The 23,215-nt window shown below is 41.7% G+C and overlaps 2 protein-coding genes across 8 annotated transcripts in view; one reads left to right on the top strand and one right to left on the bottom strand.

Moving 5' to 3' along the window:
• The window catches only part of aatka (apoptosis-associated tyrosine kinase a), a 29,651-nt gene extending 26,383 nt beyond the window's left edge, over positions 1–3,268 (top strand). For all 3 annotated transcript variants that reach the window (XM_020094559.2, XM_069525347.1, XM_020094560.2), the window contains 3 exons: positions 25–190; positions 286–489; positions 1,676–3,268. In XM_020094559.2, coding sequence (XP_019950118.2) covers positions 25–190; positions 286–489; positions 1,676–1,704 — 399 coding nt within the window. In that variant the 3' untranslated portion in view covers positions 1,705–3,268. The remainder of the gene's footprint in view (positions 1–24; positions 191–285; positions 490–1,675) is intronic.
• Positions 3,269–3,382: 114 nt separating this feature from the next.
• Positions 3,383–23,215, bottom strand: part of baiap2a (BAR/IMD domain containing adaptor protein 2a) — a 49,957-nt gene continuing 30,124 nt past the window's right edge. Inside the window, exons 6-15 of one of the 5 annotated variants that reach the window (XM_020094567.2) lie at positions 21,329–21,466; positions 12,790–12,942; positions 11,100–11,342; positions 10,268–10,499; positions 9,867–10,068; positions 9,693–9,761; positions 9,455–9,608; positions 9,183–9,220; positions 5,186–5,228; positions 3,383–4,731 (exon numbers count right to left, since the gene is read on the bottom strand). In XM_020094567.2, the coding sequence (XP_019950126.1) occupies positions 5,201–5,228; positions 9,183–9,220; positions 9,455–9,608; positions 9,693–9,761; positions 9,867–10,068; positions 10,268–10,499; positions 11,100–11,342; positions 12,790–12,942; positions 21,329–21,466 (1,257 nt within the window). In that variant the 3' untranslated portion in view covers positions 3,383–4,731; positions 5,186–5,200. Of the gene's footprint in view, positions 4,732–5,185; positions 5,229–5,657; positions 7,415–9,182; positions 9,221–9,454; positions 9,609–9,692; positions 9,762–9,866; positions 10,069–10,267; positions 10,500–11,099; positions 11,343–12,789; positions 12,943–21,328; positions 21,467–23,215 lie in introns of those variants that run through there. The other 4 variants (XM_020094565.2, XM_020094566.2, XM_020094564.2 and 1 more) reach the window with 4 other exon arrangements.

Below are 23,215 nucleotides of genomic sequence, written 5' to 3'. Positions count from 1 at the left end.
AGAAATGTCGTTTATGTCCTCCAGGAGAGTCCCACAGGAGAGCTGGCCGACTACACCTTCTCCACAGAAACGGAGGAATCTCCAGAGTTAAACGCCTCTGACCATTATCCACATCCTGACCCTGAACTTGAACCCCAAGCCGGTGGATCATTATGTGACTCTGAAGAAACTGACGGGAGCTCAGAAAAGGGTGAGTTTGTCATGGACATAAAACACCACACACTCATCATAGGTGATATATCCCAAATGATTTAGTGGGACAGTGACTGTCTTGTATGCTTTCAGATGGTAGTTATCAATGGGAAGATGACCTTTCATTTAATCCCCGTCCGTCTTCACCTGACACCATCCCTGAGCCCCAGTCCTCACCCACATCCACCTCCAACAGTCCAGAGGCTCCAAAACCTGCAGCTGTGGCACTCAACCGTTTTATGGTCTCACGATTCTCTATCACACACGTCTCTGACTCCCACATAGACTCAGTAACAGGTCTGTACTAACACTTTCATGCACAATTTTGACTATAGACCATATTCACATATAGACCAAGGGTGGGAAGTCTGTTTGGGATGTCAAAGTAAATGGCTAGATGACTACAAAATGTGTTCTTGTTCACTGTCACTATATTTTGAGCAAATTGATTAGAGGGCAGGTGAACATGCCAATATCCCCAAAATAGGATAAAGCAACAAAATTAAATTTTACTTCCATGATGTTGAAGGTAAGCTCAGCATCTCACCAGCAACATAAACTTTATATTTAAGTTGTCAGAGGAAAAATAGATAAATTCTATTGCACAGACGTTAAAAGCAATCAACATTATATGGTTTAATATGACTTTGGAGCAAGTGCATCACTACAAACTTTTACCACAATAGATGTAGGCTGATATAAGGGTAAATTAGTTAGTTAGTTAGTTAGTTAGTAACCTTAAAATGTAGAAAATATGAGATTTCTCAGACTTTCTATTATATGACTTGCATCCTGGAACACAGCAGTATGACTTCAAGACTCCCCACCGTAGTGGCTGCTGTGTGAATACGGGCTATTGTGCAATATTGATCTATTATCATTGTGTAAAATAGAATGTCTGTGTATCAAACTCCAAAAAAGTTGGAGTAAATTAAGTTTGTGTAAAAGTCTGTGCGTATGATGTATTTATGGTTTATAACGCCAACCTCTACAGGTTTGAAATATAGCTGGAACTAACGTTAATGTGTGATCAACACTGTGCTACAAACAAAATCAGTCCATTATATATTTCTATGATTATTTGACTCTTTGCGGGTGGCACGGTTGTGCAGTGGTTAGCACAGTCGTCTCACAGCAAAAAAGGTTCCCGCCTTTGCCTGGGTCTCTCCAAAGTCCAAAGACACACAGGTCAATGGGTGACTCGAAATTGTCGGTAGGTGAATGTTGGCGTCAATGGTAGTTTGTCTCTGTATGTTGCAAAACACCCACGATCTATGCCTGCTGTGATTGGCTCTAGCCGCGAAGGATAAACAGTATAGACAGTGGATGGATATGCAACATAGTGAGCCCTTAAGGTAATGAATATCGAGGCGAGTTAGCAGAAATGGGGACAAAACTAATAATTTTTCAATGCTACCTTTTGAAACACTCACTTTAAACTTTTTGGTTACAATACTTATTTCCGATCAATTATTTCCAACAGGGGGCGGTGAAGATAATCCAAAAGACTGAGTGTTCCCGTGGTCCTGACCGGAGGAGGCAGAGTCCTGGTCCTTCTCAACACAGAAAAGCATTATTATTGTATTCAGATGTTTTACAGAGTTTTTATTTTTATTGACGTTTGGGGCATCTGTCTGCGGAGTCCTTCCCTGAGACGGTGCCTCATACTGTAGTGAAACACTGTTGATGAGTTGCACACTTTGTTCTTTATTTCAGTTCTGTGATGAGAGAGAGAGAAAGCTGCTGGTATGGCAACCAGGGAAATGGATACACAATCTGATTCTATTGTATGTAGGAAAAAAAAGTTCAAGTACAGTACAAGTGACAATAACCTGTGCTCAGTGAAGCATCGCTTTATGTCGGTCACCACAGATCATTTTATTTATGAATTTAAAAGAAAATATCTACAAATAAAAGGAGGGAAAAAAAAAAATGACATGCCAGGCTTCCTTGCTGCTCCTCTCATTGGCTGCCTAGGTCTATCTGCTTAACATGAATCTGGCATTTTATTAAGACTGTTAAAAATGTTTTTGTTGAAGCCAGAAAACAATGCTGTTCTAAAATCGGACTCTTTTTAAACAGTCGTGGGTGGTGGTGATAGTGTTTGAAGGTGGAGGCTCTGAAACATGATTTGTGTCTTAAATCAAGTTGTATTTAAATCACACTAATGGTGGATAAAGAATATTTTCTGACTGGAAATGTTACTAGGTGTCACTCTCTGATTATCACCACCACTCACTCTGGTTGATAATGACAGACTGTGTTGTCTAAAGTTACCATATCTGTTGAAGCACTTTTCTCAAGCCAAACTGGGTCCGTATTTGTCAAAGTGATGGCTGTGTTGCTCAGTATCCCCCCACCCACCCTGGAATGAAGTATCTAAACATGTGAGATCCCCCCACTCACGTCCACAGTGCCGGCTGCAGGTTCACTTTATTTTGTGGCACATTAGCTTTGTTTAAGTTGCATTTCATCAGCAATAGAATGACACCAAAAGGGACGGATTCAGGTGTCACGTCAACGTGCCAGTCATTAATGTTGAATGTCATCTTTATGCATTTTGTTCTACATCTACGTATTGTCCACTATCTCATACATAATGTATTCTATTCCAGTTGTGCCGAATGCCTGGGTCTGAGGTGTACACAAAAAAAGACATTCAAATTAAGACATATCTCACATATTGTATGAATGCTATATCAACATGTAGCAGGTAGCTTGACTTGAATTACTACTGCTGTATTGACGGCTCCTTCCCCCTCTCTATGCTTCTGCAGCTCAAAGTGCCAATCCCGTTCCTTCTCACCTTGCCTTTTTACGTCCTGCAGGAAGAGAGGACATTGCTGTTGTATTTTTTTGAACAAGCATTTGAAGGGATGCAATCTGGGGTGATGGTCTCTCTCAAATTTGCCAAAGAGATACTACAGAGCCCATTGGCTATAAAGTGGCGGACACATTTTAGAGAAGGTGAGGTGGGTTGTTCTATGCACCAGTAGTAACATCATCGCTGTTTCCATTTCTCCCTCACTTATGGCTATTGTACTATCCCAAACAAATAAATCCAAATACTTTTTCCCCTCTTGTGTCTGTGATCTATCTGTATGGTTTTAGAGGTACAGTTGTTTTGTAAAAAAAAAATAATAAAGTAATACATAAATAAAATATGAAAACATGACAGAACACATAAAAGTATGAAGTTTGTGCCCATTTAGATTTATTTTGGACAGGATAATTTATATGCACTTTCTGTACAGTAACAGATATAATACAAACAGGGACAAAGGTGAGAAATGGACAAACAGAAAGCTATATAAAAAGTAAAAAATGCATTGGAAACTTGTTTCCCCGAATGAGCTGTGTAATAAAAGCATGATCATATCACTCAGTGTAAAGGACTCATCCATGGGAAATAGATTTTCATGATTTAAGTGTTGAATTATTGCAGGCTAAAGAGGAGCTTGAGTTTATACATCCATACACATTCTTGCATTTCCACAACTTCTCTTACTATCCCCTCACACATGCATAAACGGCTCTGCCTCAAGCTCCTCTCCCGGATGAGTTTATAATACTGAGAATGATCTCAATAACTATGATAATACTGTACCTTATCTGATAAGCTACCACTCCCGCAAAGCTAAATATTTAAAAAAAACGACCCACTATGTACGCGCTGTATCTCAGAAAAGTGACATTACAAGCAAACACAAACGGGCAAATAATCCCAGCTTCCAGAATGAGTTGGCTAATTCTGTATGGAGCCTACGTTTCCAAAAAAACAAAGTAGAAGGCACAGTTCCCACATCTGGGTGTACTGTATCACAACTAGTAAATCTATAGTAAGTTACTATTTCACTTAACAAAAGCAGAATTACAGTTTACTCAGCAACTGTCTAGTTCTAGCTTTCTGTGGCAGGATCCAGTCTACACTGTGCCTTCAGTGCATATAACAGTGATTCACTGAACCCACTGTGTTATATTCACCCTCGAGCCTCACTTAAAACAACTACTGCAGAGTGTGCCTCCACTGCTCATTAATGTAAGTAATCCTAAAACGTAATTTACAGTGTTGAAGGAAAAAAAAAAAAGAAAAAAAGAAAATCCCATAGTAGAAGTGCAGATAAATAATAACGTGACAGCATCGCTAGTTAAAAACCTATTAGCCATACCTCATCCACAACCGGTGTAATCTAAATAACTAATAAAATCTACACTGCCACACTCGAATGTTCAGGCTCAGACATTCAACATCTGTGAAAGCAAATTTAACATCACGAGAACTGACCGGAAATTCTCAGAGGGAATTTCCACAGCAAATAAACTAGGTTCTTAGTACAGTAACATGGCCTGTGAGGAGAGTTTTTTTTATCCCAATCACACAATTTAAAAACATGCCAGCGTTGGCCCTTTTCTTTCTCCACTTATAGAAACAAGGGCCCATGATTGGACAGAAAGGGAACAGCAGGCCGCTAGTAGAAGATGGGTGCAGATCGGTCGTCAGTAAAGGTGGGCCGGAGGTAGACCTCCAGGGCGCGGTCACTGTGGGGAGAGGAGGGGTGGGGCAAGGAACAGTGACAATTAGGTTGAACACGGTACAAAGGAGATACACGGTCAGCTACGTTTCCACACCCAAAGAAGTCTGCCCTCTCAAGGTTTTGTTTGAAGCAAGTTGAGCAAACAGTGGTGGCATCTATTGTGAGTTTGAGCAAGCACGGGTAACAAAACTGTAAAATGATGGAAAAAGAAGACAAAAAAAAAACAGGCATGCAGGGCAGGGTTAGTTTCTTCTCTGCATAAGAACACAGATAAAATAAAAGTCATCACTAATTATTTTACAACCCAAAAGCTGCCATGTCCACAAAGATGGACAGAAAAAACTCCCCCCAGCATCCTACTGCAGCCAGACAGCCAATGACAAGCACAGAGAACCAGGCGGCAGTAGAGGAAAAGGAAGAGATAGTTGGCTGAAAGGCAATGGAGGCTGGTGACTTACGGAGGTCCTGTTCCCTCAGAACCGGGACAATTCTGGACCCAAACTGGAAGGTAAAGAGAACCTTTGGGTTTGAATGGCTCATCTCTCAGAGCATGCACGGCTCACATTTTGTTTACAACACTGCTGGTTAGTCTGGTGCAAGACGAACATATAGGTTGGTAATATTAACTTGTGACTGAGATGAGGGACAGTAGGTACACACTTCATGCTCGACATGCAACGTACACCGCCGTATGCTCATTTTCAAATCTAAAACCGTGTGGTCTTTCACTGTAAATGCAATGCAACCAACAGGCAGGCGTTCAGAAGTACCATCCGCTGAAATGAGTGCACTGTTCTCTTATACAACTCAAAACACAAGCCAACGATCTACAATACAACCGTAAGAGAAGGCAAGGCAGGTGGATACACACAATACACACGCCACACCACCACACACACAGATTTCTGTCACAGAGCAGCACAGATGCTATGGGTGTTACCAGGGGGGAAGGGGGTGAGGGTGAAACATGCTGAGGCCGCACGTAAGGGGTGGAGAGTTTCAGAGCTTTGAAAAGATTGAAACAAGGAAGATATTCAACAAAATGTCATGTCACTGACAGAACAGACTTCTCGTCAGACCAGACTGTTTATTAATATATAGAGATATGTTTTATTTAGAATACCTTTGTAAAAACTCACCATACATTCAAGGTCAATTTTTTGTAATCACATTTTCTGGTTTCCCTCCACAGCATGCATAAGATAAACAATTCAACTAATCAGTAGGTTTTCTCATCGTTTCTGCAAATATTGTTTTTTTTTTCATACAAGGACAATAAGTTAGATTTTTTAAAGAAAAGACCAAAAAAAAAAAAAAAAAAAACTACATAGCCACTCAGGGAATACAATCATAAATAACAGTGAGAGCTGCAAAAATAAAAAAGCTGTGGTTTGGTCATTTCCCCTAAAACTAATTCACAGCTGTAATTGAGGATACTCAACAAAATGATCAGAGACCCCTCCCGACTCACTGTAGCTTCAGGAAACAGACCAAACTTAACGGATTTTATTTCATCTGTTTAAACTGGCAGTTAATTTAATCAAGAATGGTGGAAGAAAAAAAATGAAGCTTTCTGTGGGGGCTGAGGGCATCAAATTTAATTAAAGTTTTAATATTAAAACTTGTTTTTGCAATGATCATAATACAGTGAAATTTGGTGGACTGACAGAAACAATTTCTAATATATATATAGATATATATACTGTGATTGTTGAAGCTCAGTTGTAAAATTTGCTTGGCTGCACAGAAAGTATGTGTTTTGTTATAAAAAAAAAGAAAGAAAAGCAAAGTAAGGCAAATATGACACACACACACACACCCTCTGGACAGAAAATCAAGTCTAGCACTGACACGAGGAAGCACAGCGCCACCTATGGGATTTCTCAGAACAGAAACACAGTAATCTGCTGCACAGCCTTACTTTGAACAAAGCTTTTTTTGAGCATGTGTGCACATGTATGTGTGTGCACGTGTGTGTGTGTGTGTGTGTGTGTGTGTGTGAGTGTGTGTGTGAGTGTGTGTGTGCATGTGTAGGCATGTGTGCGTGTGTTCACGTGTGTATGTGTTTGTGTATGTATTGGGTGGGAACTCGATAACACAGGGCCCATGTGTGCTTAAAAAAGGCCATTCAGCCAGTGGCTTTTAGTACAATGACATTGAAGTCTTTTGGCACTTGTACAGTACATGAACATGTCCTTTAGTTTGACAAAATGACACAACCATGTACATGCATGAAAGACAAGCAGTAGCAAAGGCAGTCTCTTGAGAGATCAGTCCGTGATGGTGGACTGAGATCAGAGATACAAGTATTCAGAGTCCATATCGCTGCATGCCGAGCAGGTAGGGCCCGCTCTGGCTCTCTCGCTCAACGCAATCCTCCACCCACCAACCGCTACTGTCCGCACCGACACCACCAGCAGCAGCACCCAGGACGGACGGAGGGAGCAAAACGAGGGACCCGGGGAGGAAGAGAGGACAGAAAGGAGGGATGAAACTGGCCTCTTCCACTTGGAGAAGGGGTGTGTGTGGAAGGCAGAGGAGAGGTGGAGATAAGCGGACAGGAGGAGGGAGGCTAAGAGGTGGGAAAAGATGGGGAGGAAGAGGCCCCTGTGCTATCCGGAGCTGTCTGTGTCTGTCTGTATGTCTGTTCTCACACAGTCGAAATCAATTTGCCATCAGGACTGTCACTGTGGAACAAAGAGAGAAGGAAGCTTGCCAGGTCGGACACACTCAGAGAAATGGAGAAAGACAAGACAGGCACAGGGAGGCAGGGTAGAGTTTAGGAAGCATGTAGGTGGGGGGTTCAGGAAAATCTGTGTCGCCCCCACCTACAGGTACAACTCCAAACACACCTGCCGTGATCAGGAAGATTGGACTTCCAATTCCCTCATCAACAAGTTTTTACCCAAATTTGTTTTCTGATTGGATGTCATCTCCCTTATTGAACAAATTAAAACTACTGTTGATGAGAAAATCATCAAGTCATCTCCTTAGCTGGAGGCACGTAGGGTTAGATTAGTCTGTTGGGGGTGAATACACCCTGCAGGACAGTGTTGTCTCAAAAATACTGATACACAAAAACACGCACACGCACGCACACGCACGCACGCACACACACACACACACACACACAGCGATACTGTTGCCCAAAGCCCCAGACTGACAAGCAGTGATGATCGATGAAGTCAGCATGATGTCTACTGTCACAACAGGTACTCCACCAAAACAAGACTGTACACACACAACGCACTTCTCTCTTTCTCTCTCACACGCACACTCCCTCTATTGCACGAGCACACACAATTCTACGAACGCACAACCCGATTGGACAGAAACAGGCACAGGATACATCCGAACCCTAATCTCTCACGAACCTGGTGAGTCAGCAGGGACTTGATGGGATTACAGTTAAAATGCCCTTTATGGGTCACAAGGGCTCTGACTATGTCCTGAGACACTGACCCCACTAGACTGTATTCAGCGTTACGTAAAAAAACACTCAAAGTAAAGAACAGCAAAGATGGAAGGACAAAGAAGACAGTAAAAAGATATTAAAAAGAAATACTGTGCATACATATGACCAGGTGGGAATTTTAACACGATATTAAAATAAAATGTAGAGCCTGGGCTAAACTATAATCTTGTGTATTATAATGCTGAAATGATTACTTGATCAACAGAAAATCAATGACCGACAGTTTTCATCTTATTTATTTTTTCATCTATTAGGTTTCTATGATTTGAAGTATCTGACAGGTCTAATTATTGAAAATGACGACAGGAATCAGTGTTAAAAACTAATAGAATAAATTATAATAACAAAAAAATCTATAGCAAATCATAAAAAACAAAGATAGTTGCAGCATTACTCCAGTAAATGTAGGTAAGTGTACTTAATATCAGACACTGTGTGGGACTATACCAAAGCATCACAATCCCATTACACATACTAATCGTATACAGAAAATACTATACTAAAGTCTTAAAATACATTTAAGGAGACATGATGGAGTGAAAATACTGATTTAAATTCAAAGAACAAAACTTATTCTATTAAAGATTTAGTTCAGTGCATTTTTTTGTCATCATCTCTTGTTTTTCAACTCCACCAGCTCAAAAGCCTCATCATCAACAGCACACTGGAAAATCCTGCACTTCATAGACGAATGCACTTATTTACTTCACTACAAACCTAAAACATGTGTGGGATGTGCGTGTGCCGTTATATTTGCACGCTGTGGACGTTGATCAGTTGCCTTGCTGTCTCTTGTGTGCTCCAGCTTCTGCATACAGCTCAGGTAAAAAGACATTTGTCTGAGGTGACTGGCTCTCATACCTATTTCTTAGCAGATTTCAGTTATTCCACCCAACTACGCACGATAAATACTTCAGATGGCAACAGCAGTCATACAGTATCAATCTTTTCTAAGATGACGGGGCAGAGGAGGCACTTACCTTGTGGCAAAGCGGCCGTCATAATCCTCAATAGCAGGCTGAAAAGATAAAAGTAACTTTAATTTGTGTGTTTGCATGCTGTACTTGCACATAAACACTAGGTGGCAGCAGAAACTGAGCAAAAGTCTTATTTTGTTATGAGATGCTGCAGGATTACTCATATCCAATTATGCAACATAAGTCTAAAACAGATGGGGGCTGCAAATGAACTAAGCGAGCGTAACAAGTGTAGAAATTGTATTATTCACAGGTGACGTGACATTGTTACCTACCTGTGTGCCAAAGCCTGCCATGCTGTAGGGGCGTGGGCGGGTCTGTGCTAAGCTCTGTGCCAGCAGTCGGGCGGTCAGGCCATAGTCAGGTGTGGGCAGTGATCCGTCGTTCTCCAACAAGTTCCCTGTGCTGCTACTTTTCCCATGGTGCAAACTGGGGAAGTAACAAGAGGCATCAGACTTGGACTCATTTGGAATCATTAAGTCGACGTGCAGTTTTTATAAAAGTGCAACATACTTCACTTTGAGCTTCTCACTGTCGCTTTCGGGCAGCACGCGCGTGTAGGAGAACGGGAACCAGCCGCGCCTGAGAAGTGAGTTAAGACCTCGTCAAACTTTCGCTGCACCTAATTTTTATGCAATCTCACCGAGTGGATTTAGGAAAAACAGAATAAATGAATTAATCACTTACATCTTGTTCTTCTCATTCTCCCCATAGTGCCAGCCGTCACGGGCTTCAGGCACTAGCAGGGTAATGACATCGCCCTCGGAAAAGCTGAGCAGGGTGCCGTTGTCACCAGCAGCGTGGGAGAAGATGGCCTGGACACGAGCACGCCCGTTCTTCTCCAGCCCTGCAGCCATGGAACTGGATCTGGGTAGGGTCCGTGTCTCACCTTAAGTTTTTGCAGACAGGCACAATGGACAGAGACAATTAAAGTAAATTAAAATTAAATTAAAGTAAGTAGGAGTTCTGAAGCTCTGAAAAGCTTGAGTCTACAGTGATTTTTAGGCCCAATCAGCAGCCATGCAGATGTTCTAAATCCAGCATCATCTGGAATGTTCTGTTGCATTTTCTTCCTTCTGATAACTTACCCACAGGGTTCTTATTCTTGGCGGGGGCAGGCCTGCGCACAGGGAGTGTGTTGGAGTAGACATCGCTGACCTGTCTCTGAGGCTGAGACTGGGGCTGGCCCTGCGCCTGGGTCTGAGGGGACGAAGGCCTGACTTGAGACACGGACATCGTCCCCCCATCTGTCCAATATTCCTCTCCATGGACTCCTGTTGTCCCATTGACCATGGACATGCCATCAGGGCCAATCAGCCTCTGGAATAAACAAGCAGACAAATGGATTAAATAATACAATTTGTAATAGTGTCTTTCCCACTGCAAAACTAAAGCATCCATCATAAAATATTTAGGTCAAACTGAAGTGATTATTAACATCTGCTCTGTTCATATTAATTTAACACTGCAGTTGGAGAAGGGAATTCTAGTAAGAGTCTAGCCTGTCAGTTGCTGCAGCTTCTAAACAGCTCATTAAGTTGAGTGGCATCTTTAAACTGAGACTAGAGAGATGTCTCCCTGATTTGCTTCTTTATGGAGGGCTGAAGGGGGATTCACTGACATTAGGACAGAACTGTTTGCTCCTTAACTGTTGAAGAAAATTCAGTTAAGTGATCACAGTCAAGTTATACAGTTTAGATAACTAGGGGATTACTGTTAAATCAAAACTTTTTAACTTTGTGATGTTATGCTCAAGGCTGTCCCTACAGAAAATCATCCAAATTAACATGATATATATATATATATACTGTATATATATCATTATATCTATATAATGATAATTCATGAGATTAAAACACATTTATCTGATCAGCAAACATGCAAAACATATAAATAAATTACTAAAAAAGTTTCACTCACTGCTGGGTGTCCAAGGCCACTACCCATGAAGACGGCCAGCTCTGGGGGCACAGGAAGTGGCTGGGCTCCAGGGATTGGGTCGGAGATGACCAGGTTGGATTTGGAGGTATGCAGGGGGCTCGTGCCCCCAATAGAGGCAGAGCCCATCTGCTGGGCTAGCAGCATGGCCCTCTCCGGCAACTTGTTGGGGTCCGAACAGGCCTGTTGCCACATTGGAATCTTCTGGGTAAGAAGGTCTTTGCCCTAAAAGGAGGGACAGATCGAAGAAGCACTTAAGAGAAAACCATAAACCTTCAGTTTTCTCCCTGTGTTCTGAAAACACTCAGTCCTCAAAGATATTCTCCTCACTGTGTATCCTTGACCACTGCCCTGGGCACAGCCATGGTAATATGCTGTGTGGGTGAGTCAGGAAGACAAAACACAACCACACTGCCCGCTGCAACATCTCACATGGCCATTGTTTAGAAATAGAGGTAAATGCACAGGAAGGCACATGTTGTATATGAATGTATCATATTTATATACATGTACACACACATAACAAAGACAGTGTGATGTGCTAATTTGTAGCTCTCACAGTGTCTTTCTCTCTCATACACACACACAGCAGATCCTCTGGGAAAGGGTTCTTCAGTTTGCTGAAGGTGAACTCTTCCCACGCACACCCCCATCCTGATTAATGACTAGACTCCATGTTGAAAAACAAAGTGGCAACACACACACACACACACACACACACACACACACACACACACACACACACACACACACACACACACACACACACACACACACACACACACACACTTCCAGTTACATCTTTAGGCTGGCATTTTACACCCACCAGTAATCCCAGGAGACTGATATAGTCCATTTCCCAAGAGTTTTGATATTTGCGGGTAATGGATAGGCATACATTGTAGCATGCACACGCACATGCACTTGACTGAATCCTTCTTGATAACTATCTACCTTTGATGGATGATAAGAGTAAATCTGTGTGGATTTAAAAACATTCTTCGATTCAAATCTCAGCAGTGATGTGAAAATAACGAGGAGCTGTTATGAAATTCTCTCGTAAACAACTTGTATGAGGAGTCATTTGCATTTTGTCGTCCTGCTCATCGCACTAAGCTTTAATTTAAATCTATCTTGCTCAAGATTCAGTATTTTGAGTCATTTTTGGAACTGAGTGACCAAGCTAGTTCTCCTCACAAAGAAAGGTGGAGACACTCAGAGGTGCAATGATGGATTACAGCTTCAGATATGCTTGACAGCAGGGCATTGTCTGCAGTCTTAATGAATATTTAAAAAGACAAGGCCCCTATGAGCGGTCAAAGCTAATTCGACTTTGAATTATATATCTCCTACTATGCTTTTTCTATCTCCTACAGCAGGTGAGCTCCAAATAAAACAGAGATGACTTATGGGTAGAATTTGTTTAAAACAACACAATAACACAAAGAGAATACGTTTTATAAATTAAGTGTTTTTCTTGGTAGTCAAAAGACAAAGTTCACACTGAACTCCTTCCTGTCTTGCGATCTGGAGTGTTGCAGTCGTTGTGAGTCCAAAACTACTTGACTTACAATGACAGTGGGTCACACACCATACAAACTTTCACCAGGAGAAACCCCCAACTTGTGTGTCATTTTGTTCATCTTGGCGTTCAACAGACACTCGGACTGACCTTGCCGTGGTAGGCACTGCTGTTCTTGGCCACGGCACACTGGCGGTCTACCAGGAAGCAGTACCTGCGGCGCTCCTCAGATAAGGCGGTCTTGTAGCCCTCAGCGATGAAGGTGTCCAGCTCAGTCTGCTTACTGCTGATGGTCTCCACAAACTGAAAAACACAGAAATAATTACAATTAACTGAGTGGAAATATTATCTGCAGATTCCCTTTCTATCATATTTATAACATGCTGAACACAGTAACGACCTCATCCTGGTGTTGCACAGCTCATGTTTGCGTGAAAGCTGCACATGCTGGCACTTTATTTCATACTTCCTAGTATTTATGCACCTATCCTAACCAGATATATTATTTATACATGAATATATTTCTCCTTCCTAACACTATTTTTTTCTTTGTTGAATAGTAAATTCTTCTTCTTATCTTAATGGCAAGAAGAGTCGTAGAAAGCTTTCACTGCACGTTATACTGTGTATGGTTGTGCATGTGGCATATAAAAACATTCACGTTTGCCTGATTATTATGGAGAAATAATTTTTCAGTGAGAAAAAAGACAGAAATTAGGCAAATTTGTATTTGAAATTCAAACCTTTATTGGAACGTGGTGGGAAAAGTTGGTATTTGACCAGTAATGACCAGTTCTGAAGTAGTTTGCCTCCTGATCCAGCAGAGGGCGATCACTTTCAGCTTGGCTTACTGCATGGCCTCTTGACCCTTCGTCGGTAAAGCCAGCCAGTATTGTTACATTGTTTTGCAATGACAATGGAGCTTGCAAAGCCGTCAGACAATCATGACCGCAGAGCGTCTGTGAAGCGGCATGTTTCACATCAGGTAGACCAGTGGTCCAAGCTACTGTCTTCAACATCAACATTTTGTAATGACACGCTGCTTCACACAATTACTCACATTCAAACCTCAGAGCTTCGCAGCACAGCACCATCTTGTACTGCCAATCACTGCACAGCTCCAGTGGAGCAATTACAGGTTAAGTGCACCTCGGCAGTGTTAGTTAAGCAAGGAGAGAGCCGTACTGCGGAACTATGCCTGGCCACATTTTCCCTGCCGAGTGCTTACGGAGACGAGGCAATTAAGGCTGAAGATCTGGAAGTGGGGCAGAGGAACTGCTCACAGAGACCCACCAATCCATTTTACATGTCGGACAATAACAAATAAGGTGTAGTGATGTACACCTTGAGAGTGGGCAACAACGACTGACAGAGAGGTAGAGATCAAGAGCTGTCGTTTTGTCTCAGCATGATCTCTCTAAAAAAGGGAAATGTCACCGGTAATGTCTCACTGAGTTCACTGAACACACACACACACACACACACACACACACACACACACACACACACACACACACACACACAGGTCAGTTTACTGGTCAGTGGCGGTGGAGAGAAGCTACAGGGAGCCTTATTCTGAAGAACAAAATGGCATTTAAGGTTTTTTTTGTGAGTGTACACGTCAGGTTTTAGATCCCGTACTCTCAAAGTGGGTCGACTGACTGAGGCCAGCTTCATGGCTTTAATACTGTAGCATCTGCTGATAAATACTGACCTAGAAAAGAGTGTTATATTTACTTCTATTGATTTTCCTTAGGCTGAACTTTTCTTGAGGGTATTCACAGGTTTCAAGAGGGCATAGCTTTTCACATTGAATCAAGTAACCACACCTACAAGAGATACCTTTCTTATGGTATTTATACTGGTTGAGTATGAAAGACACTTGAACCTTATGTTTTTGACATTTGTCAAAGAAAAACATGGCAAAGACCCTACATCAAGATTTTGGATGATTCTGATTTAGTCAGTGGCAGAAGAGAGGAAACTGATCTACTGTAATCCATGTTGATATTATTATTGGTACTGCTCTGTCAGAACTTTTTAATTTCAAGTCACTTGTGTTCACACAGCATTAGAGTAGAGGGATTTACATTGCATATATTCCTCAGAGACTCATTACCTCCGCCAAGGAGATTATGTTTTCACCCATGCCCATTTGTTTGTCTGAGCAAGATTATGCAAAAACTAAAGGGGGAATTAACATAAAACTTGGTGGAAGGATGTAGTATTTGTCATGGAAGAACCCATTAAAGTTTGGTTTGGATCTGGATCCGGAGAACTGATCTAGGAATTATTTTTCCATCACTTTCTTTAACAATTTTAGTTTTTGACATTTTCACCAACTTCCCAGAAAGAATCCATGGATCTTGACGGAAAGAAAATACAGATATATTTAGGGGACCGATGCGTGCAAGTTTGCTACAGATCCAAATAAAAATTTGGATATAGTGATTTCATAAGGGGACCTTAAGGAATGCACTCTAATCTGCCGACTGCCTTTTATAGGTATGGTACAAATTTCAGGCCCTTTTGTTGACATTTGACTTGAATCAGAATTTTGGATTATTGTTTCACTTAGTGATAGAAAAAAGGTAACTGACAATCCATGCTGTTGCTGCTGCTGCGTCATAATTTGCTCCTCAAGTTCAGTTCAGTATTTTTCTTGCAGCATTAGAGTACAAAGAGAGAGTTCTACATGTTCCTATATTCCTCAAAGACTTGTTAAGTGTTGTTAAGCGGGTAATCGGTTCCTGTGGTGCCATCACACAGTGCCGATGTATTTCACTTAGTAACCACCAGAGAACAGTGCTTCCTTCACTACGCCAGCAGCCAAGAGGTTACTTCACTGGTATTCAATGAACAAAGTAGATTAATGATACTGAACACAAACATTTTCAGGAATGTCCTTTTTGCATCAGCTCTTGAAGAAATCCACCGAGGCAACTTTTCGAGGATAATCACTTGGTGTATGCAGCCTGACCTTACGCAAATCTTTCTGTTCACCTTAAGCTTAAATGCAGTTCTTATACACTGGCCCAGTTAGTTGCTTTAGCTCGGCACATGCGAGCATAGTGTTCAGGGAAAGGCTTAAGCATAGTCTCAGCAAGGTAGATATGTCGCTGGAGCTGCCAACTTTTTTCTCCCAGTATTTTTCTTTCCTGTGAAAAGGTTACCAGATGGTGATGCTGTTTTGGTGTATGTGGCAAAGTGTGTATACTGCAGAGACAGATAGAAAATGAGATAGAAAGAAGAGAGAACGGAGGATAGAGATATGCCAGAGTGACACACACAGCTAGTTCGGTTTGTGAATGGGTCTTTGGTTACACGTGACAACCATTAAAAAGATTACAACAAACTTGGCTGCCCCTTCTCTCCCTCTTTCTCCTTCTCTCTCTCTCCACGGCGGAGTGACCCTTTTGCGTTTTTTTGTTTCTTTTTGCAGCCTCTGACTCACAGTCTGCCGGAGACTCCGGCACCTTGGAGCCGAGCTAATGGGAGCGACTCAACCAGTGCATCCTCTCCTCTTGTCAAATCCACACGGCCCAATTCTCCAACCATTCCAAAGGTCACCAAAGTAACCCAAGACAATGATGCGGTGGGAAAAGCCCCGGCACAAACCAGTCACCATTATATCAGCGCGACCTCAGGTTACTTCGCAGCTGGAGTGACTCGTTTGGCAAAGGTTATGAATATAAATGAAACCTGCTGCACATCAGTCCAGTTCTTACTCTCTGACTGATCAGCTCTGTCTGTGTGTGTGTCCTTACACTGACATATTCAAGATTTTGATTTATTGAATTTCATTTTTGTGTCATACACATACGGGACATTTATTTATTTATTTATTTATTTAGAAAAAGAACAAAAAAAGAAATTGAGAAACAAAAGTAGCCAGTAGTTTTTTTTTTTTTACATTTCATGCAATTAATTAGATATTCTTAACTCATCTTTCAGTCAGAAGGCTCCACTTGTAAAAACAAGAGTGAGCCCAAAGCAGGACATTGAGTAACGTTTTAAACATTTAGTTTTGGCAAAGCATGTGAGCAGGAGAAACTGTGAGGCAGCAGCAAAGATCAGTGAGGAGAGCATCATAATTAAATGGGCCATCTTAATGTGAGCATAGCTTCTTTAATAAGAGGAACACAGAAGAAAATGTGGATCATTCTCAACTCTCAACTCAGCTGTGCAACTTTAGACCTTTGACACCAGGATAGGGGTTCTGTACAAATTAAAACATTTCTACACCTCAAACTTCTTCTTCTTCTTCTACTTCTGTCCATCCTGGAAGAGAGATGGAGAGGGATCCCTCACTTATGGCTCTGTCTGAGGTTTCTACACCCCCCCCCCCTGGTTTAAACTTTGTTTTAGGTAGTTTTCCCTTTGGGTTAAAGGCAGAAGATGTTTCACCTTGTGAGGCCTTTGAGGCAAATTGTGATTTGTGGGCAATACAAATACAATGTGATTTGAATGATTGATAGAATTGCCTATATGATGGAGTATTTAGAGGTAATTGGATGACAACTTTCAAAAAGCAGCGGAGCATAAAACAGGGTTTCACAAACACAGGACTGTTTATACCCAGTTCCACTCCTGTGGGGATTTAAAAGCACTTTGCGGCACAGCTGAGAGCTGCTGAGGTCTGTGCTTCTGTTCCTTCATCATCAGCAGCTTTAAGATTCAAAAGAACAGTGTTGTATTGTAATGCTCGAGGGCACAACAGAAAGAACCTACACCTACAGTTTCTGCATGGATTTGACATGCGTGTGTGTGTTTCCTGCATCTGTATGAATATATATATATGAATACATATATGAATATATATATATATATATATATATATATACACAATTCCAGGTCTGAATTTCTCTTTTATATTTTATGACAATGCTGAAGAAATCCTGATCTTATGAAACATCAGGTGACATTAATTCTGAAACCCATACTCTGTCTCCTCTCTATCTGTCTGGGCCCTTATTAACAGTCTATACAGTACGGAGGAGGTTTATCTAGATGAAATTCTTTTCTATGTCATGATGGTCCACTCCAATGAACTATATAATGAGCTGATTAGCATTTTGGCGGGGGCTTTGCCCATTGATGAGGTGGCACAGGGAAAGTGTCTGACGGCAGAGAACAGGGAGAGGAGGGAAGACGGACAAAGAGACGGACAAAGAGAAGCGGGAGAGACAACAGTGAGAAGTGCAATAGGGAAAAGAGGGCAAGAGAGAAAGTGAGAGAAAGTGGAAGAGAGAGAGCAATGGAGACTGCGTTCAATGAAATGTGGCCACCATCTGTGTCCGCTGCCAGACATACTTTACTTTTTAATGAAAAGAGAAGAGATATAAAAGAGAAAAACTCAGCGGCTCTCATCTGTTAAAATAACACAGATGTGGTGGAGTAGGAGGAAGAGGGGACGTTAAGAACTCCACAGCAACTTTACTTGTACTTTCTCAACTGAAAGAAACCAGAAATGAGACAGACACGGCCACTATCTAAACCTTTCTACAGCGTATGGTTGTCGTTGTGAAGCGCAGGAATGAAGGGCCACGTCTCTCTCTCTCTCTTTCTCTGTGTTGTTCTCTCCTGAGGACTCAGGCACAAACAAGTTGACTTTTCTCGAACACGCCCACAGCCGCGATATAATCAGTGAAAGTGAGCAGACTGAAAATGAGAAAGGGGAGATTGATTTTCCTTTTGACTGCTAACCGACTGTAGGATATGAGTCCAGAGCCACAGATGGGCCCAGGTGATCAGTCATACAGCCTCAGTGAGATTGTGCAGTAATTCTACCACTTGGAGTGTCCAATAAGTTTGAATTAATTGGGTTCTCGGCTGCCCTAAGTCTATTTGTCGTCACCTCAACTTAGATCCACAGTAAAATATCTTACAATGTAAACGGAATAATGCATCATGGTCCTCATACACTAAAATGCAAAGTCTTTAAAGACCTCCTGACCTTTTGCTTGGTGCCTGTGTCAGGTCAAAATATAATTTTATCTGACACTATCGAAACATACATACAAGAATATCTTCTGTGGACATTTGTGGACAGTGTTAATGATTTAGTACCTTTTGTCTGGTGTCACCAACAAGACAATTTTTATCAAAGTATCAAAATCTACACAGCGAACAGGAATTGTAAAAAATATATATTTTTTAATAAATAATAACATTTTCTTTGTGATGCTGCCATGGGTGGATCCAGGGGTGGGGCCAGGGGACAGAGGAACCAGCTTAAATCTGATTGGCAGCTGAAGTGGCCCTATTCGTTCAGTAGTCTAACAACAGTAAATACCATAATTTGTTCAGCATTTTATTCTGTAACTACACAAGCTGCTTGAAGAGGGAACATTTTTCGACAAGGAATTACTTTATTGTGCACTTTACTGAATCAGGAATTGTACATGGATGTTGGGACGTATAATTGGTCCCTCTGTGTAAATGACGGCCCCCGATTTAGAAAATAATCCGCCACTGAATATGCTGCAGAAGCTTTTCCTCTCACACGACCATTAGGGCAAACTTTTAATGTCCCTTTAACCTTTCACAATGCTTGAACACCACCTCTCCGCTGCAAATTGGTCAGTAATTAGGCCCTGAGTCCAACGTTTTGATATTTTGAGGTGTAATGAACAAACTTCCTGCTGATTTGCAAGAAAGGATTTCATGTATATACCTGTTCCTGTTCATCAAAGTGTGCTTCATCTTACACGGAACAGAGGCTTAATTATTCAGCACATGAGGCAGTCTGAGACAGACCGGGACATGAAACGACTTGTCATTCTTGACTGGAGATTTTCTGGCTTAGTGCACTCACACACCCGCTTCATACAGAACCAGACTGCAACTTTGACACTTTAAGATGACACTTCATACAACATCTCCTCATGGCATCCCTGACACAGTGTAACAAACTCAATATGACAAAGCAGTCAGATCATTCCAACACTGTCAGGGCTCAGAAACAGAAGTGTGTGTGTGTGTCTGTGTGTGTGTGTGTGTGTGTGTGTGTGTGTGTGTGTGTGTGTGTGTGTATGTAAACTCTGGAGAGAAAATTTTCAAACCCAGTAAACTCTACAGCTTATCCACAAGTGTTGGACATACCCAGATTCTAGTTCATCTGTTGATCTGATTCTGCGAAGGCCAACCAAGCTTCCCAGCGAGACCCAGCAGCAGCATAGCAATTACTGTGCAAGCCTCAACCTGTTAGCTTGACATTTTTGCCTCCATCCCTGCAGACAGTCAAGACTTCCAGCCACTGGTGAAAACACAGTGAAGTTGCTCTGTCGCTACTTTCTGCAGTGCAATTTTCAGTTTGAGATTAAACACTTGTTACAGGACTAAACAAACAAATACCTAGTAAACAGCACCACAGAGGAAGCTTAGAGGAGTAGGTTGATGCAGCAACGAATACGTGTCTTTGCAGGTAATTTGCGTGTGAGAGCACACAGGCACTCCCTCTACTGAGACAGAATCTGAAATGTGAATCTCTGAATCACTCATTCAAATCCATCACTATTCATTTCAGCTGAGCTGCTCGGCGGGAGGTCGCTTTGCTATGGAAATCACCACAAGAATGACGACGACCAAAGTAAACAGTGGTTCGTTCGCTCTGTGAATCAGGCGACCGCTTCGGTTTGACTGGCTTTTGAAACGTTGCTTGTCTCCAAAAGACTGAAACTGTTGAACAAAAATATGGTTGTACATAAAAGCATTTGAGCATTTCATCCATAAGTTACAGCAGTTGCACAAACACACACCCTCTGCGTGCCACGTCATGCCACCCACACACACGGCACAGGCCATGCCACACCCTTCTCCAGTTTACTGTTTAAAACAGACCACAAAGCAAATCCCACCAGCACAATGCATCGTATATAGTTTGAATGTTGGTAAATTTATCATCAAAGTAAATATTTGCTTGAATATACAGTGTAGGAACATTTAAAGACAACATAACTACAAACCAAACAATTTAATGAGGCAACTTTACCTGCTATTGCTTTCACTGCTGCACATTGAATGAGATTCTGTGTCTGTCAGTGTTTTATTTTGAAAGGTCAGTGTTTGAGGTACTTCTGCTAGTCCACTTCAAGTAATTGAGTCGGCTATTTTGTGCTGTACATATAAGCTGTGCTGTTATTCATTCTGTTAAAACCCTGATCAAAGCTCTGTGCCGGGAACACATTGGACGCATTGAAGTAAATGCGTTCCAGTACATCAATTAGTGTAGCCGACTTATTCTTTTACTTTTGTGTGTGTTTGCGTGCTGTGTGTGTGCCTGCTGTGTGTGTGTGTGTTGATGTTGGCAACGACACAAGAAGCATTTTCAAACCTCCACTATTTGCCTTCCCACTCAGGGCATCGCGTCGCCTCCACCCCCATCCTTGCTGTTTAGTGTATTCTCTTTACTTTATGAAGAATAAAGTCATTATTTCGCACCAAGACTCACTAATCTCTAATCCAACCGTCACCCACATGCACACAAACGCTGCCGCTATGAACGGCTGGAGGATGTTTGTATTGTAGTCATCTTCAAATTGCTATAGTCGTGTCTGAGTAATTTAACGTGTGTTCTTGTTTTACACAACTTTTAATGGACCAATATATACATATTTATACTGTTGTATAAATCTGAGTATTAATGTGAGATTAGGAGTCGTGCAAAAAACCCGGACGAGAGACTCACCTGCATCTCTTTCTCTCCGTACTTGGAGGGGTTCTTGCTGCCCTGGCTCTTCCTGCGCAGCTTCTTCAGCTCGGCCTGGCACTTCTCCAGACTCTCCCCTTTGCTCTTGTGCTCCATCTGGTATTTCTTAAGGGCAGCCTACGTGGAGCGACAGGCACAGCACAAACACAGAATTAGGACCACAATTTACAAAGGTCAGGGTGAAAGAAGGTGGGACGGAGATGGGCATAACAGCCTAACAACATTCTGGTTTTGTTTTTACACCACTAGCAGTCACTGGATTCAAGTCATTTCAGTGCAGTACTGCAAATCCTCTTTTACTCCTTGATTTGTGTTGTAATCACTGCATATAACTGTTGTGTGGCACTGCAGATATGAGGACAGACTGTTTTCTCTAGACTCCCTCTTGGCATTTGGACAAGGCTTTGTATCTGAGAGCAATCTTATTAATTAAAACTCTGCATTTGTGCATTATTTGTCTTCCAGGTTGGATTTTTGCAGCGACACAGCTCGTGATCGTGCCTCTTAAAATATGCGTTGCAATTGATCATGCAAAGTAAAACAAAAAAAAATATTAATGCTTCATCTGTACAACAAGCAAAATGACTGCTGAAGTCCTTTTATATAGCCGGAGTTTATTCATTCAATTTATTTAATTTGCTCATTTAATTATTTATTTTTTGAGGGAAAAACAACTTTGTTTCCGGGCTGTACCAGCTCTGTTGCTATAGTAACTGTGCCTGGTGTGACAAAGCTCATGTGGTTTTTTCTGTACGAGGCAGAACAGGCGGAGAGGAGCTCGTGCATGAGGGTTCAACACCCGCATTTGCATAGTGTAAGATGCTGAGGATGAAGGTAGGAATCCTCCAGGCAGCGTTTATTTGCTGGAGAGGGAGCAAAGATGAAGTCGGTGCCGGCATTGGAAGACTGAAACGTTGAAACATGCAGCGTTTGGATTTCATAACAGAGACTGGCGGTGGGAGGGCTCACAACTGGATATTTTCTTTTCAACTTTATCTACTATTGACTGAGTCCTTCATGTCACAAGCTTCTCTGAAATATTGATTTAACCATATTGACAAATTCCTGACCAAACAGACTAAACAATGCCTTTGCACCGGTGTTTTCTTTGTTAGCAAATTACAATGATTGACTGCTTCATTCACTCCTTCCTTGTCTTTGAGGTAAATGAGCAAAGCCAATACGTGTTGCTTTGCAATCACATTTACATTACAACTCGGAGAAAATGAGGCTCCCTGGAGGAAAGTCCCGGCGCAGCTCATAGATCATAGTACCGATTAGAGAAGACACTATTGTGAAAAAAGGTTTCCTTGTAGTTTGCAGGGCCTGATCGCCTCATTAAGCTGGAAGGTTCCTACTAATTTACAAAGCAAAAGCCTGCGTGACGTTAGTTTCCAGGACTTGTACCCACGACTATCACTCACTGAGTATATGTTTAAGCTTATATAGGACCAGAGTGGGCAGCAGATGAACCTTAGTACACTTGGAGAATCCCAAAAGGCATTAAGTCATTTAGAATCTTTGTTTTAGGTTCTTGCCCAAATTCTGACCTCTTTGTAATGACTAGAGAGTGCATGAGCCATTATGTGAGCAAGAGGGATGAGACACAGAGGCGGAGGGAGAACAGAGAGAAATGCACCACTGGGAACATCACATGCTGAGAAAAAAAAAAAAAAAAAACGGCTTTTGCTTGAGTCTTTTTTGAACAGAGTCAAAATTTCAGATGATTAATTCACAAAGTGTGAAGCAAAATGATTTATATTACCACTGCAGCAGATCTGTAGGAAATTCATTAAAAGTAATGGATGCTAAAACCACAGGGACCGACCAAGATAGGGATGTGTGAAATGGCTGTTGCATCTGGAT

The sequence above is a fragment of the Paralichthys olivaceus genome, chromosome 5, assembly GCF_024713975.1.
Source record: "Paralichthys olivaceus isolate ysfri-2021 chromosome 5, ASM2471397v2, whole genome shotgun sequence".
NCBI classification, from domain to species: Eukaryota; Metazoa; Chordata; class Actinopteri; order Pleuronectiformes; family Paralichthyidae; genus Paralichthys; species Paralichthys olivaceus.
This window is presented reverse-complemented; position numbering and strand designations above follow the sequence as displayed.